General features: G+C 54.0%; 1 protein-coding gene across 2 annotated transcripts in view; it reads left to right on the top strand.

Annotated features, from left to right (window-relative positions):
• Positions 1–16,508, top strand: part of TMEM63B (transmembrane protein 63B) — a 49,169-nt gene that overhangs the window by 28,181 nt on the left and 4,480 nt on the right. Inside the window, exons 2-19 of one of the 2 annotated variants that reach the window (XM_063328735.1) lie at positions 1,545–1,743; positions 2,369–2,448; positions 4,289–4,327; positions 7,965–8,055; positions 8,870–8,907; positions 9,666–9,808; positions 10,077–10,128; positions 10,416–10,524; positions 11,053–11,123; positions 11,974–12,054; positions 12,191–12,314; positions 12,401–12,534; positions 12,684–12,821; positions 13,076–13,229; positions 13,481–13,587; positions 14,365–14,451; positions 16,017–16,082; positions 16,223–16,385. In XM_063328735.1, the coding sequence (XP_063184805.1) occupies positions 1,567–1,743; positions 2,369–2,448; positions 4,289–4,327; positions 7,965–8,055; positions 8,870–8,907; positions 9,666–9,808; positions 10,077–10,128; positions 10,416–10,524; positions 11,053–11,123; positions 11,974–12,054; positions 12,191–12,314; positions 12,401–12,534; positions 12,684–12,821; positions 13,076–13,229; positions 13,481–13,587; positions 14,365–14,451; positions 16,017–16,082; positions 16,223–16,385 (1,854 nt within the window). In that variant the 5' untranslated portion in view covers positions 1,545–1,566. The remainder of the gene's footprint in view (positions 1–1,544; positions 1,744–2,368; positions 2,449–4,288; positions 4,328–7,964; positions 8,056–8,869; positions 8,908–9,665; positions 9,809–10,076; positions 10,129–10,415; positions 10,525–11,052; positions 11,124–11,973; positions 12,055–12,190; positions 12,315–12,400; positions 12,535–12,683; positions 12,822–13,075; positions 13,230–13,480; positions 13,588–14,364; positions 14,452–16,016; positions 16,083–16,222; positions 16,386–16,508) is intronic. The other variant, XM_063328737.1, reaches the window with a different exon arrangement.

The following is a 16,508-nucleotide window of genomic DNA, read 5'->3' as shown; positions in this document are numbered from 1 at the left end:
ACCTGTGAATATCTCTTGGTGGTTTTTCCAATGTGGCTGACCCCCCTCAATGCCTGTACCCAACCGGGCTTTTGCTCATCGCAGTGACCTTTGTCATCGGTGCTTCAGCTGTTTTGCAGCTGTTCATCTATCCCAGCTGATCCAGGAGGGATCACTTTGAAGCCAAGCTCTCTGGGGCACTGCAGTGAATGGTTTGGTGGTCACTATCCAGCCAGTGTTGTGCTGCAGTGCTGACAGATCTCTGCAGCCAGGCAGGAGATTGCCAGGATATACCATGAGCTGGAGGGAAGAGCCCTGCAACCCTCTCTGCTAATGTCACCATCCAATGCGGAGCTAGAAGGGCAGAGCTGGTGGCAGGGGACATCTCTGAGACAAGAGGCTGAAACCAGCACAAGGCAGTGGTGGTGGCGGCTTGGGCAAGTGGTGGCTCTTTTGCCCAGCCCACCAGGATGGCATTTCTGGGCTTGGGTGAGCAGCCCCTGAGCATTGCCCAGCAGTGACGTTGTGCCAGCCAGCCTCTCTGCTTGGTACATGGTAGTAGTGAAGGATTTGGGGTGGTTTGTGGGTGCTGAGGGGTGATTTATGGATTGGCAGCCTGGATAGGTCTTCCGGTCTGTTACCGCTGCTTCCTTCTGCAGCTGATGGGATTTTCTCTCCCCTGTTTGTGCTGTTGATTTGTCATTTCTAGACCACGCTGGTGACGCTCAATTTGCATTTATCCATTGCTAGCGTGGTCTTCTCTGTGTTTCCCATGGAGCTGTTCTGCGCAGGAGGAAGATTGTCCCATGTTGAAGCAGTGATGCTACAGTGATGCTGACCCGAGCCCAGCTGCAAGTCTTGTAGCAATTTGAGGAGGGCACTGAAATAAATAAAATATTTGATCAGCTTGATAGTATAGCCTAAGCCACCTCCCTGCCCTCTGCGTGCTTGCATCTAAATGCATTCAAGTCAGAGGAAGGAAAGAAAACAAGCAGGGGGTGTAACCAGCCCCTGATGGGTGCCCTGGGAGCTGGGGGCTGAGGCCCACAGTGAGCAGAGGGTGGTGATTCAGCCTAATAAAGCTAATGGCACGCAGCCAGGCAAAGGAAATTGTGGGATCATGATGCAGCAACTGTCCCGTAGCAGTTTGTTTCCGTCACCCAGACGTGACTTCATGTCTCCACCGCCCCACCCTTTCATTCTTTCCTGTACATAAAATGTTCTCCCTGCTGAGGGGAAGGGGCTGAGACATTGTGTCCTCAAGAAGAGGAGTAGTCCATGAGAAAGAGAGGCATCTAAATGGTGTGAGAGTGGGGGAACAAGAAAGGGAGCTCTGGGACTGTGTGTGGTGGGACCACAGCTGCTGAAGCACCTGGGTTCTTCCAGCACCCCACAAACTCAGCAGGCTTCTCCAGATGACCTTGTCCCTGGACACTGTTTCCCAGGGAAATCCTGCAGTGCAGAGGAGCCTGAGATAGCAGGCAAAGTTGGCCCCTAACTTTGACAGGGCTATCCTGTTGTCCAGCTGGTGTGTGTCTAACTAGGCCTTTCTCTCTCTTCCCTAGGGAAGACGATGAAGCTGTAGAGATGCTTCCCTACGTGATCGCCACCCTGGGCTCAGCAGGGGCCACCTGCAAAGCCTCCACATGCAACAACAGCACCAAGGACTACTGCTACAGTGCCCGCATCCGCAGCACTGTGCTGCAGGGGCTGCCCTTTGGTGGAGTGCCCACCGTCCTAGCACTCGACTTTATGTGCTTTCTCGTAAGTCTACCTACTGCTGCTTCAGCACTGTCTCCCCTAATTAGCCACGAAGGGAGGACTGTGATCCTGTGATTAGAGTTGAGGGCCCCAAATGCTATCTCAGACTTTGCTGCTGGCTGACTTTATGGTCTTCATAGTGTTGCTTAGCCACTATTGACTTAACTCCAGTACCACTGCACTGAGCCCATGGAAGGGTGTTGCAAATTTTCCTAAGGACACGTGTAAGGTTAGGTCAGTCATGCATCCCAAAACTCCTGCTTATGATGCCAGGTCCCTGCAGCTTTACCTACCCAAATGCTTTGCTTGTTCCTCCTTAGAAACTGCAGGACCACAGATGCTGCAACCATAATCTCACCTCCTTGGGACCTCAGGGCCTTTTGATCCTGTAGCTGACTTAGCTACAGGATACAACACACAATTGCATCCTGGACCTCTGCATTCCACAGCCACCCAGATAGTCTGATTTTAGCCGTGGGGATGTTGTGCTGTCAAATGGCCTCAGTGTGCTGTTAGCTGAGCATGCCTGTCCCCTCCTAGCTTCCTGCTCCTGTGGCTCTGCACACAGAGGACAAGGATGAAGCTGGACAATGCCTGATCTCACAGCTCCTCCTTTGCTCTCTTCCAGGCACTGTTGTTTGTCTTCTCAATTTTGCGTAAAGTTGCTTGGGACTATGGACGCCTGGCCCTGGTGACTGATGCTGACAGGTAAGCGTGGGAGGGAGGCAGGAAAACAAGACACGAATGGCACTCTTCATTGATGCGGGGCAGAAGGGATAAATACCTTTCCATGTGCTGGAGGCAGCTGGGCAGGAGAGGCAAGAATGCTAGTTGTATCCCCTGAGTCCCAGGAACAGGAAAAATACCTGCTCTTTTGTTACAGCGTCCTTCTCCCAACACAGGGAGTGATTCCCACGGGCTCCATATCACTTATGGTCCTTACAGTGATAGAGGTGCATAGGGGCCCTTACAGAGGGAGAGCAGATGGAAGGGAGGGAGGAGAGAGGAAAAGAGGTCACAGGAAGGGTGACGGTTGCCACAGTGAAGGCTTTGTTAAGCCTCTGAAGGTGTCTTTGTGGCTCTGCTGGATGCAGCTCTTGTTAAGAGCACTTGAAAGCGGTAAGCTATATTTCCAGGTGCTGTACTGCTGTGCTAATGCGAGTTTAGCTCGCATCCCAAGTGCTGACAAGTCGGTCTGGGTATGGATTCTTCCTGCCCAATGCATTCGTGGGCTGCAGTGTCCATTGGCAAAAGCCGAGGCCCATTGAAATGGCAGCTCCGCAGCAGAGTGAGATGCTATTCTTGTTTTTGCTGTCAGCAGCAGGAAGGACAATGATTATTTTCTTCCAGTGCAGAATAAGGAGCTCTCATTGATTAAGTCAGAGGGATTGTGTGCGTAGTCCACCTCTCTCTAGGGACTGTGCGCATGGCACTTCGTCGTGTGCTGGTGGCAGTGTGGCTTCTGAAGGCTTGCTACAAGAGATTCTTCTTCCCCTTGATCAGCTCCATGAGCTCATCACACCCAAAGGCTTGGAAGGGGCTAAGCTCCATCCTCTTTCGTTCCTTTGGTGATACAGATCCAAGCAAGCTGCTCTTGAGCACTCCATGCATGACAGTGGAAAGAGTAAGAGTTGTTTTCTTCCAGCAGTGAACCAGGAACTCTCCTGTTTAGATAAACAGTCCTGGATAGCATTAGATACACAGCTGTGTCCCTGTGGCTCTTCTGCCCCTCCTTTCCTGGCCTGGCTGGGAAAATCAGCAATACAGGGGCCTTGGGTGAAAGTGAGGAGTAGGGAATAGCTGGATGAGACCTCACTGGGGAGAGGGCAGCAGCTCCTTGGGGTTAAGCTATCTGGACCCAAGCACTGGCGGGTAGCCACAGGGGCTGGACAAGCTCTGACTTTCAGTGAGGAGAGAGGGACAGCCCTTCTCAGAGGTGATGTTGAGCATGTTGGGTGCAAGCGAGTGGGAGCAGTGGTTGTAGGCAGGAAGGCAGAGGGGTGCCAGCTGTTTGGCAAGGGAAAGCTGGTAAGTGTGGGGAGAGGGACAGCATAGCTGTAGAAAGGCTATCATCAGGACTGGGATCCCAGGGAGGATCCCCTGCTGCTTGGCCCATCCATGGGGTGCGATGAGCATTTTGGGAAAGTGGGATGCAAGTGTCTTGGCTGCCTGGGTGGGGAGGGAAGGCATAAAGGGAAGCTCAGATGGCAGCCAGGCAGCCCTGGCAGGCTGTCCTGCCTGGCTCAGTCCCTCAGGAGCTCCCTGAGACACCCATGGTGTGGAGCCAGGCCACCTTTTCAGTGAAGGCAGCTTCCCTTTAGCTGGCAGTAAAGCACTCTGCTCCTGGGCTGATGGGGGGTCTGGGGCGTTGTGGCTTGGGGTGGTGCTGGGATCTAGAAGGAAGGTCTTCTCCAGCCTGACCATCAGCAGGTCTCACTTCCTCAGGATGGTGTGGAGCCATGTTGGGTGCGTAGCTCCCTGTGACAGAGGAGACCCAGCACCTGCTCCCATGGTTGTAACCTCTCCCTTTCTGTTTCTGTGCCCCCAGGCGTCGACACTGGCAGACGGAGCGAGAGGAGCGGGAATAGTATGTTGTTTTTTCAGGGTCTCGTTTCTTCTTTTTCTTGCTCGCACTTTCTCTCTCCTTTTCTCTTATAGTTTTCTGTCTTGCTTTTGAACTAATCTTAGGTGGCTGGGAGTTCGGGCTTGGATTTGTGCCTCTTGGTGGATTCATGCTCTTCTTTTTCCCTTGCCTTTGTGTCAGCCACTACCACAGCTGGATGCACGCTGGTTTTTCCCCTAGTAGCACTTAAATGCTCCCTGAGGGCAGCAGTGACGAGGACCTCCCAGTCCCAGCCAAGGTGGAGGGTGCCACGTCACATACCCTGCTCTACCTGGCTGTGACCAGCTATCCCACCTTATGATGGAGAAAATAAACCCAGTTGCCTGAGCCCACGACACACTCAGGTCACCTGGGCGCAGGGGATCCTCCTTTGCCCGGTCCCTCTTGTGCCAGGGTGCAACGAGTGCTGCTCCCACACCAGCTGCAAGGGCAGGTGGGTGCACAGAGAGGATCTGGCAGGCAGTTGCAAGACTTCTGCCTTTTTCCTTTACCCTGTGAGGCTGCCAGGACCAGGGCAAGTGTTGGCCCTTGTCCCTTGCCACCTACCCCTGGCTGGCAGCATGCCTGGCAAGGCAGCACTCTTGTCCCTTCTCTCTCCCCTTGCAGAAGCAAACTTCCTGTCTCAGTGCTGCTGAGAGCATCCTCCAGCACCTTGGCCTAGCATTGCCCATGAAGCACTGCCATGGACCCTTTCTCCCTGCTCTTTCCTCTTTCTTGCTGCTTTTATGCCTAAGAAAAGAGCATCCCCCGTGCCTTGCTGACTGGTTGGGTGGTGCATGCTGCAGAGGATGCAATCAGCCAGCAGGACAGAGCCTGTGATGGTCGCTCCAGCCAGGCTGATGCATATCTAAGGCTGGGGGAACAAGCTGCAGCCTCACTTCTCATACTCCATCACTTGCAAAGCAGGTACCTGACACTACTACTGCCTTGAGAGGGTACAGGGATGCTCCTCTTTTTGTAGTTCCTCCTTGCCCCTAAAGGAGCAGAGCAATCAGAGCTGTGAAAACAGAGGTGGTGGTAGCTATGGTACATGGAAGAGGGGACCCCTTGCTATGCTTGAGTGCTTCACTAGGGGTTGGCCCTGCTTCAGGTGTGTCTGGCAGCTTTTCACTGCTAATGCCTTGCAGGGGGAGTAAGGCAGAAGAAGCAGAGCTGTCATGTTTTGGGGCTTCTTAGGGGGCCCACCTCAGTTATCCTTACAAGTGCTCACCTCTCGCCAGGGGGCTGCTTCTTCCTACTCCCATTCTTCATCTGGACTTTCTGGAGCTCTCTGCTGACCTCCCCAAAAACGTATGGCTTGAGCTGGGATGGTGTTGGTAGCCAGAAACTTCCAAAGCCTGTGGAGCTCAGTAAGGAAATCTTGTCCTGGCTGTGCTCCTCCAAGGCTGGTGGCACCTTCCAATCCCAGCTGTTCTCTGTGCTGAGGTGCAGTGGCACATGGTGGGTTAAGGACACGTGCATGCTGCCTGACGCTCCCAGCCCTTGAATGCAGCATCGCTCTTGGTGCAGGAGGGACCCTTCCTCAGATGGCAAGTACCATTGTCCTGCCCCTTGCTGGGGCTTGTGGTAGCCACTGACACTCTTAATTGGTGTCTCAGTCTGCACTGGGAGATTGTGGCAACCCACCTGCACCTCTGTGTAAAGGCAGTGATCACAGGGCCCTGTGGGGCTTGTCACCCACACAGCCATCTCCTGCCTTGCACAGCAGCAAGCCGCTTCCACAGCATGCCTGGCCTGGCCTCCCCTCCCAGAGCCTGCAATTCCCTTGGCCTGAAGCTAGCCATGCCTTGGACCCTGTCCTTCTCCCTCCCTGGGAGGGCCAGCACCAAATCTGGGGCAGCGGGCAGGGTCCCACCTTAATCTTCTCATGGTTTAGGGCAACCTTGCCTCCACCCACTTGCTTCATTAGTATTTTGTTTTAAAAAGCTGCTAGCTAGATGCATGTTCCATTGGAACTCCCTCTTCAGCTTCCCATCTTTGGCAAGGTTCTCTGTCTTCTCAGCACTGTTGGTCATCCTGATCATCATCTCTGCATCCCCCTGAATGGAGCTGAGTTAGCCTGGTCATCTCATAACATGGCACTCTTCTCAGTTTTTTCCTCAAGTGCTGCTTGTGCTCTGCCCTCTGCTTTTCCAGTTCTGAGGAGCCAAAAGCCCACTGTGTTGTCGTGCTGGGCTCTCCTCAGGGGTGCGGACAGCAGAAACTCACCCCCGCTCCCTGCAGCCAGCTGGAAGGTCTCTTGGATTTTAAAGGGCTGAATGTCCGAGAGCTTGGTCAAAGCTTGCTCTGTGCCTCAAGCAGAGCAGGCTGTCGGGCTGTGCAATCGCAAGGCTGCACACCACTGTCTAATCTGCACTCCTGTAGTCCCATGACCTTCAGCTAATCTCCTTTCCCCTCTCTCTGTTACTTCCAGGTAGGGACTCGGCAGGTGCTGCTCTGCTCTGAGGGAGGCCACGTGTCCCATCATCTTTCCTTCAGCAGGGTCACAAGGGTTTTTGCTTGTTTTCCTTCCAATAGTGTCATCCACCTTGTCTCTGGCACTTGTCTCTCAGCTGCTGCTTCTCCAGGTTCTTGTCCATCTGATCCTTCTCAAGCCTGTATTGGTTACAGGGAGACCATGTTTTCATCTGTTTTTTTTTTCCTTGGCTTCTAGCCTTCAGATTAGCTATATCTCTTCTCGTACCTCCGAGGTTCCAGCCTGCTCTTGTCATCTCGCAAGTGCTATTTGATTTAAGTCTCTGGACCATTTTCTTGTCTCCTTTGCCAGCTGCCCTTCACCTCCATTCGTAGTGGGGGTCTATTGTATGCCTCGGATGCTTCTGCTGCAGGTTCTTCATCTAGATCCCTGCCTGCACCTGGAGTAAAGTGGTCTGGGATATTCACCTCTCTTGCTTTCCTGTCCTTTAGCCTGTAGTCATTCACTTCCAGCTGTCTGCCCTGCTCCTGCTGGAGGGATTTCCAGGCAGGAGGCCCAGCTGAGGCTGTGGAGCATGTTGGACCAAGCCTGGCTCCAGGCAGTGCAGCAGCCGGGACTCAGCTGCGTTCCTCCTCCTGGGATTCCCCGCACTGAAGCACTGAGGGCGGGGAGGACTGGTGTAGCAGGATACAGCGCACCAGACTCCCAGCCTTCCTCTTCCCTGCGGACGAGAGAGGTCCTGCGGGACAGGAGCCGCTGCCAGCGCCTCTCCGGAGCACCAGGGCTGCCGCCTCGTGGCCGCACCGGAGCCAGAGGGGCACCCTCTGATTCCCACATCCTCTCCTCTGTCTAAACCCTGCGCTAAGCAGACCTCACCTCTCCTCTGTGGCAGCTGCTGCCAGCCCCTCCTCGTAGGGGCTGCTGAATAACACTGGTGCCTCTCAGAAGGTGCTGAGCAGGTAGCATCCACGGCCAAGCCCGTGGGGGCTGCCAGGCTCAGGGTGATGTCTGAGGAGGGGGACTCGGCTTACTGCTACCTCTGCTCTCTGATCTCTCCTCTCTCCATCTCACCTGGGGCAACCTGACCTGAATTAACCTCTGATCTTCTGGGTGCTCTTCGTTCCTGACAATGCTGCCTCCTCCCATCTTCTAACTTTCTCCCTCGCCTCCCGCTTGTCATTTTAGCGTAGCCTCCGCCCTGCACTCCGACAACCATGACCGCTACGAGCGCCTCACCTCTGTCTCCAGCTCTGTGGACTTCGACCAGAGGGACAACGTGAGTAGCAGCAAGAGTCAAATACTTTGCCTTTGAGTGGCCAGGAGCCCACAGCTTGTCTGAACCAAGGGCTCTTTGGAAGAAACACTGTTTGCTCATCCCCAGGCCTTAAGTCCCACACCTTGTAGTGTGTGTGTGGTACAGAGCTCAAGGCTCTATATAACTATGTGGCTTCTAGGCATCTGCTTAATTAAGTAGGCTCTACATCCATGTGGCTTAACAGACATCTGTCCAACCTATCATCTCAGCATTACAAATAATACTTGCCAGCTCCTCCTCACGCTGCTCTCTAGAGATGAAAACAGCAGTAGAGGTAAAGGGGAGGCACAGTTCAGTAGGATAACAGGGTGTGATGGATGGGTGGTGAAGCTCCCAGGAAATATTCCTCCCCAGGTGTCCTTTGAAGAGCACTGGCTTGGCCCAGCCTGCCTTCCCAGTCTCTGTAGAGCTCCTCTTGTCCGGGATGATGGCTGAAGTATCTGTAAAATGAATTTCATGGGTGTCCCTAGGCTGTGGAGAGCTTCCATGCTAGTCAGGAGCCAGGGTCACCTGGGTGGTTAAACTGACGCTTGGTAGGGGACAGCCACATGTCAGAGTCCAGCCTGTGTTGTCCCCCATGGAGTAGCGCTGTCATCGCCTTGGCCCATCCATGGCTCCGTATGTCTGGGTACTCATGGTCTGTCCCCCCCCCGCCCCGAGCCAAGTCTGTGGTGGTGCAAGGACACCAGCCTGGTCCCCCCGAGCCTTTGAAGGAGGGAGCAGGGATAAGGGAACACAAAGTGATGTGAGACCCTCCTGTCTTCTTTCTGCACAGGGTTTCTGCTCCTGGCTGACGGCCATCTTCAGGATAAAGTAAGTGCCCCAGGGCCTGCACAGGGACCCACGTGGGGAAGGAGGAGAGGCAGTGCAGGGTGTTGGGACACCTAGCTCAGTACAGCTGTGTGAAGCTGCTGCCCGTGCTGCAGCCGCCTCTCTGAAGAGCAGAAGCAAAACGTGCTCTGGAGAGGTCAAGCAAAGATGGGACTAGATGAGGAGTCCTAAAGCCAAAACTAAGGTCAGACAGTGAGTCTGTGACAGAGGAGAGCACCCAGCTCAGGTCTGCTCTGCCTCAGGGTCCTATCTCAGAAACACTGTCTGCTGATCTGTAGAGATGCTCCTCTCCCTGGGACTCCTGCTAGGGGCACTGCTGTCCAGGGAATGGCTACAAAGCGGGGATTGGAGGATGCAGGGAGACATTCCCAGGCTGATGATGCTCAGGAGTGGTCTTGGCTTCAGAGCACTGCGGGATGGTGTCAGCCATCCCATATCTCAGCAGGGGAGGCAAGGCCCACCAGGTGGGTGTGAGGCGGGGTTTGTGTGTGTCCAGCTGCCTGTCCTGGGGGGCAGAGGACAGGGGCATGGGGACTGGGGCTGCAGTAAGGATTGCACGGGCAGGTTTCTGCCCAGGCTGGTTCTAGGCTGGGTGCTGGGCTCCCTACCCTTGGGCCTTACCACAGCTCTTCAGGGCAGAACCAGGGGTGCTGTATGGGCTTAAACCAGGAGCCCTGTGCTTTTCTCCAGCATTTGAGGGAATGCAGAAGATTGCCTGATGGCCTTTTTCTCCCCGGCAGGGATGACGAGATCCGGGACAAGTGCGGGGGTGATGCAGTGCACTACCTGTCCTTCCAGAGGCACATCATCGGGCTGCTGGTGGCCGTGGGTGTGCTCTCCGTGGGCATTGTGTTACCTGTCAACTTCTCAGGGGACCTGCTAGGTGAGAGCAAGGAGCCTTTGGCTGGGCTGGGGGTGCTGCTTTCAACACCATGTCCCAGACCACTGGGGAGCAGCGGAGGGCAGGACAGGACTAACAGACAAACCCTGACTGCTGTCCCACTTGGAGTGTGGCACATCCAGAGGGTCATCCTGGGCACCTTGGGTTTTGGGGTGTTCTGCAGGTGAGATTCCTGCTGTAGACTACCCCAGTGGTGCTGTGTGTCACTCAGTATAACTGAATGTGCTTGTATCTGCCTCTTTCTCCGTAGAAAACAACGCCTACAGCTTTGGAAGGACAACTATTGCTAACCTGAATTCTGGGTATGTGTAGGCAGGGGTGGGATGGATAATTGAGCCCCTCGGGGGGGGTATTTTTTAAATGTCCACTTGCTGCAGAGCCTCACCTCCTTGAAGGTTTTCTGCCCTCATTGTGAGGCTACTCTCCCTGCTCCAGTTTCCAGGCTGAGCTCCTGGAATTTGGTTCTAGGGCGTGTGGGTGCTGTGCTGGTTACGCTGCTCGTGGCCCCAGTGCCTTCAGGGCCTGACCAGCCATACACAGACTTGTAGTGGCAACCTTGCATTGACCTTTGTGGTCTTCCTTGTGACAGGAATAACCTGCTGTGGCTGCACACATCTTTTGCCTTCCTGTACCTGCTGCTGACAGTGTACAGCATGCGCCGGCACACCTCCAAGATGCGCTACAAAGAGGATGACTTGGTGAGCAGGATCTGGCCGCTCTCCCAGGCACATTTTCCCACACCCTTCTGTCAAGTCGGGTGGCCTTGGAGAGAGTGCCGAGCACCCCACATCAGTTTGAGGCTGTCTTGTTTTGGCTGTTCTTTTATTCTGCCTGGCCAAAGGCAGGTCTCTTCCAGAGCTGCAGCCCCGTGGGGAAACAAGAGAGGCCTGCGCTGGGTGAACGTGATGGGGGAAGGCAACCCCATGCCTTCCTCAGGGGTTGCTTCAGCTGCTTTTGCTGCCTTTGTTTCTTAAGGGTACCCCTTGTTTCTGTTTAGGTAGCTGCAGTGTAAGCCCTTAGTCACTCAGTCTGCAGCGCACCGGGATGCAGGATGCCAAGAGCTAGTGGAAGCCTAGGAGAGGGGGAGCCCTGGGTGCTAGAAGTGATGGGGCTGCCCTTTCCCATCGCTGACTCAGGCCTCGGGGGTGGTGTTGGGGTTGCTGCAATCCAGTCTTTCACGCCATCCACACCTACCTGCCCTCTCCTTTTTTCTTCCTTCTTTCTAGGTTAAGCGAACTCTCTTCATCAATGGGATCTCAAAATATGCTGAGCCAGAGAAGATCAAGAAGCATTTTGAGTGAGTCTCACTGTGACCCTAAATAAAGGCTGCTCTGTAACGGGGCTGTTTTCACTGGCGTAGCGCTAGTGTTACCTGGAATGGCAATAATACATTGAGAGCAGAAAGCTAGTCAAAATCAGTGAACACTTTTATTTTGGGCATCTCCCTGTTATTTTTCTGCACAATTTTATTATCTGAATGTGCAGTGTCCTTGGTTTTGTGCCTTGGGATATACCCAGCTATCTCTTGCAGAGTTTAGCGGGGGTCAGCGTGGTAAGCAGAGGACAGGGCATGTCCTGGGATGTAGCCAAGTTCAGAGATGAGATGCGGGCAGGAGACGCTCAAGCAGTGACTATGGGAAGTTGTGCTGCTGCTTCTGCCCTGATCGCAGTCCTTGTAGAAAAGTATGTTTTTTCTTTTTAACAAAAAAAATCAAATTACCCTTCCTTCAGAACCTCAATGAACACACAGTTGGAGCCATGTTTAGAAGGGCCATGTTTAGAAGCACCATGGAGAAAGGAGAAATGCTTTGTACCTTTTGGGAACCCTTACGCCTCTTTCTGCCCCCAAGCCCTGTGGCCCATGAAGGCAGAGAGGAGGGTGTGGAGTCAGAGGGGTGCCTTGCTCCACAGGGCGAAAGTCCAAAGAGGCTTCTCATGCCAGAACCTGGAGGCTGTAGCATTTGCCCCATGTGTTGCTTCTGCTTTAGGGGACAGAGCCTGCAGGCTCCCATGCTGCCCCCAGCAAGCTCATGCTATGCATCATGATGCTCAGCCCAGGGCAGGAGAGAGGTCCTGGACACGTGGGGTTTGCTTGAGGGTACAGCCTTTGGCTTCGGGTGTGATGAGCTGGTGCTTCCTGTCTGCAGGGAGGCCTACGCCAACTGCACCGTCCTGGAGGCCCGTCCCTGCTATGATGTGGCTCGCCTGATGTTCCTCGATGCGGAGAGGTAACCGCTGGTTTGGGAGAGAAGGCAGGGTGGGCCAATGCCCCAGGCTCCCCCTCAACTCCAGTGCCACAGGAGCTTTTTCTGATCCCACCCTCTTTCTTTCTTTCCTTCCTTCTCTTCCGCTCTCCTGTTTCAGGAAGAAAGCTGAGCGCGGGCGAATCTACTTCACCAACCTGCAGAGCAAGGAGAACACCCCGTCCATGATCAACCCCAAGCCCTGTGGCCACCTGTGCTGCTGTGTCATCAGGGGCTGCGAGGAGGTAGGGAGAGCTGGAGGTGTTGGGTGGCAGGGCACTGGGGACTCGGCTCCCCAAGTCTCTGCTCTGACCCCTGACCCCCTGCCCAGGTGGAGGCCATCGAATACTATACCAAGCTGGAGGAGAAGCTTAAAGATGACTACAAGCGGGAGAAGGAGAAGGTGAATGAAAAGCCTCTGGGGATGGCCTTTGTCACTTTCCACAATGAGACCATCACAGCCATGTGAGTGCAAAGGGTCCTGTCCTCCCCAGGAAGGTGACCTGTCCCAGCTCTCACCTTAAATCAGAGGAGTGCCAACACTAAGGCATCCCCCTCAGCTTGTTCCTGCCAGCAGTCTGTGTTAGCATCTCCCTCTTTCTCTTCTTCTCCAGAATCCTCAAAGATTTCAATGCTTGTAAGTGCCAGGGCTGTGCTTGCCGTGGGGAGCCCAGGGCCTCCTCCTGCAGCGAGTCCCTCCATGTCTCCAACTGGACTGTCAGCTATGCTCCTGACCCACAGAACATCTACTGGTGAGCAGCTCTGTGGGGCTTAGGGGTCCTGCCAATGGAAAAAGGGGTGCACCCTTTCTGTCTCCCTCCCCGTCTGCTCCTCTGGTAACTGAATGAGTTGTTCTTGCTGAAGCCCAGCTTGGCTGAGATGGAGCTCTGATCTGACTTGGAGGGCGAAAGCCTTGGGCTGGGTCATGGTGTACATGTGAGGCCCCCAGACCTGACCACCTTCCCCATGCAGCCATCCTGATGTTCCTCTTCCCCCCCTCTCTCAGGGAACACCTTTCCATCCGGGGTTTCATCTGGTGGATCCGCTGCCTCGTGATCAATGTGGTCCTCTTCATCCTCCTATTCTTCCTCACCACCCCTGCTATTATCATCACCACTATGGACAAGTTCAATGTCACCAAGCCTGTGGAGTACCTCAATGTAAGGCCTTCGGAGACGGGTGCAGGATGGGTAGCATGGGAACCGCCCTGAGGGACCACAACCCCTGCAAGGGAGGGGGTAGAGAGAGAGGTTGTCAGTGGTCACCAGGTCCTGTCACCCTGACCATGAGGGAGGTGCTGAGCCTGGCCAGGGTGCTGGGGACTCGGTGTCAGCAAAGGCAGCTGTAGCTGTGGCTGGCACAAGAGCTGCCACACCGTGTAACACGCGGTCTCTTCTCTGCCTCATTGCAGAACCCCATCATCACCCAGTTCTTCCCTACCCTGCTGCTGTGGTGCTTCTCTGCTCTGTTGCCCACCATTGTGTATTACTCTGCCTTCTTCGAAGCGCACTGGACCAGGTGAGGACAGCCAGCGCCTGTTCTTAGTCGTACCAGCGTGCTGCCTGACCACTAGACACTTCTCACTGATGTAAAGCTCCTGGTTGGATCCTTCTACTCGAACTTCTGTCTTCCACTCCAAGCGTGGTGTTATGTTGCACCTCTTGGATACCTGGGGTCTGCTGTGGACAGCTGTTCTGCCAATCCTTAGCTGCTGTTGTGCAGCATGGTTGTCTGAGCAGAGCTTGACATAGGTCTACAAGAAGAAAAAAGCTGAAGGGAGTGGGGGCTGGTGAGAAATGCTAGTAGCGAGGGAAACCTTGGCTTGGGTGAGTGGGCCACGGTGGTGTGCCTGTACCCACGTGTAAGTCATAGCTTTTCCAAGGGAAAATCACCTTACCTTCCCTATGGTCAGAAGCCGTAGCAGCTATGTGAAGTGCCGAGCACTAGAAATGCGCATTCCCCACAGGATGTGTGATGTAAGCTTTGTTTTCTGCTATATGTTGCAAAGATTGGTGGGGAGGCTATTACCAGCTCGGAGGATTGCAGGTTAAGAGAGGTGATTGCAGAGAGTCCTCTAAAGGTACAAGGGCTGGGAGGGCCTGTGAGACAAGGCGGGAGGAACTGGGACTCGAGAACAGGCCTCAGACATACTGGAGGGAAAGGTACCAGTAGTGGACTGGGTGGGATTCAGATTAGACACTGGTAAGTGCTTTCTGATGAGAAAGCAAAGGGGGCACCGCGTCTGGGGCTGGCAGAGTGACAACAAAAGATTAACAGCCTCCTCTCTGCCCTCAGGTCTGGAGAGAACAGGACGACCATGCACAAGTGTTACACCTTCCTCATCTTCATGGTCCTGCTGCTGCCATCGCTGGGCCTGAGCAGGTAGGGGTGGTGGGAGAGGAAAGCAGAGAGACCTGGAGCAGAGGGAGGGTTGAGATGCACCCCTGGCTGTTCTCCTACACTACGTTATTTCCCAGCTGCACAAGTGTCCTGGACACCATACCCTTGGGAAGGTGGCACTTAGTTCTGGCTGGGGGGCCAGGCCAGGCCATACCTGGTTGGGTCTCTAGGATATTATTGAACCAATCTGCGGATACATTGATATGTGCCATGGTGTTACAGATAATGCAGCAAAAATTGGCACAGTTGATGGACACATGTGAAAAGTCTGCTAGAGGTCTGCTGGTGAAGGAGCATCCTGGTTTTGGCTGGGATGGAGTTAATTTTCTTCCTAGTAGCTGGTATAGTGCTGTGTTTTGGATTTAGTATGAGGATAATGTTGAGTGAGCGAGTGGTTGTGGGGTGCTTAGGTGCCAGCTGGGGTTAAACCACAACAAGGAGGCGCTCCCCACCTCTGTGCTCAGTGCGCACTCTGAATTTTGCACAAAAGTAGTGAATTCCCCCATCGAGCCAGAACTGAGTAGGTTGCAGTGCTTGGCTGGGTGGCATAGTTATGTGTAGGCTGCAGCAATGCTCATCTGTTTGGATGTGAGCCCCAAATCTTCCTGCAGGGGTTGTAGAAACACCCTGTGCAAACAGCGGTGCCTCAGCTGCCACCCGTCAGCATGGGCTCCCAGCACTGAACAGTGGATGAGTAAGGAAACAGTGTGAGGAAGGAAAAACTGGGGAGTGGGAGTGGGACTGGGGGCCCTCACTGTGGTAGGGAGTTACTTATATATACATTGTAGGGTGTGGGATCTACACGTCCCCTGAATTCAGGATTCAGGGTACGGCCCCTCAGTGGTAAAGTCAGGCAGCTCCTGAGAATAGACAAACCCTCTGATAGAGGCAGAAGAATAGCCCTCCGTCCTAGTGGGTGCTACGGCAACGTTTCCCAGCCAGATTAAAAATGCCTTGTTGCATATAACCTTATGATGTAGGCAGGTAAATGCTCTCAGAAGGTTTGCATTTTGACCAGATACTGTTAAACAGACCACGCTACCTTCTGAGGACTCGGTCCCTGTGCTGTTGCCTCTGGAGCGCTGTACTCCACCAGTACCCAAGGTGCCAGAGGATTGGATGGTTTTATATCAAAAAATCAGACTTGAGGAAAATGGAATTTGTTTCTTCTAAGGGATTTTTCTTTAATCTCTGTGTTGGAGGATGCCTTGTACCTAACCAGTTTCTTCTGTAGAGTCAGTCATCTGTTCCTTGCATGGATGTTGTGTCCAAACGGAGGGAAGAGGAAAATACTTCATTGATAGGATCAGGGTAAAGGAAGAACACACATGAGAGTGGGAAGCTTTACATCCCTTTTTGGGTGCTGCACTGTTTTTCCCAGTGTCTGACGTACATTATTGCTGGTGGCACATTCCAAGAGTGAACAAAAAAGTCTATGGTCAGAGCTTTGGGTCCTTCTAGTGCAGCTTCCACGTATTTGCATGTGCATGTCTGTCTATTGGTGCTTCTGACTGTTGCCCTTTTCTTCTTGTCCCCCTCCTCCACAGCTTGGATGTGTTTTTCCGCTGGTTGTTTGACAAAAAATTCCTTGCTGAAGCCGCCGTGCGATTTGAGTAAGTGGAGTTGGACAGAAGGCCCTTCTTTGCAATGGGGAGGGAGGTTCTTGTTGGTGTCCAAAGGTACTGTGGGCTCCCAGCTGCTGCCCTGCCAGGGGGAGCACCTCTTGCAGCCTGCTCTCGCTGTGCCTCCCCAGGTGTGTGTTCCTGCCAGACAACGGGGCCTTCTTTGTCAACTATGTCATCGCCTCTGCCTTCATTGGGAATGCCATGGACCTGCTGCGCATCCCTGGCTTGCTTATGTACATGATACGCCTCTGCCTGGCCCGCTCGGCCGCTGAGCGAAGGAATGTCAAACGAGTATGTAGTGGGACTGAGGGCGTGTGGTATGGCCTCCAGCTGGGAATGGAGTGCTATGGTGGGGCCTCGATGCTGTGTGTGCAGCTGGGTGTGTTGTGCACCCCCACTGAGCTCCTGGAGTCA

The sequence above is a fragment of the Chroicocephalus ridibundus genome, chromosome 3, assembly GCF_963924245.1.
Source record: "Chroicocephalus ridibundus chromosome 3, bChrRid1.1, whole genome shotgun sequence".
In the NCBI taxonomy this organism is placed as follows: Eukaryota; Metazoa; Chordata; class Aves; order Charadriiformes; family Laridae; genus Chroicocephalus; species Chroicocephalus ridibundus.
This window is presented reverse-complemented; position numbering and strand designations above follow the sequence as displayed.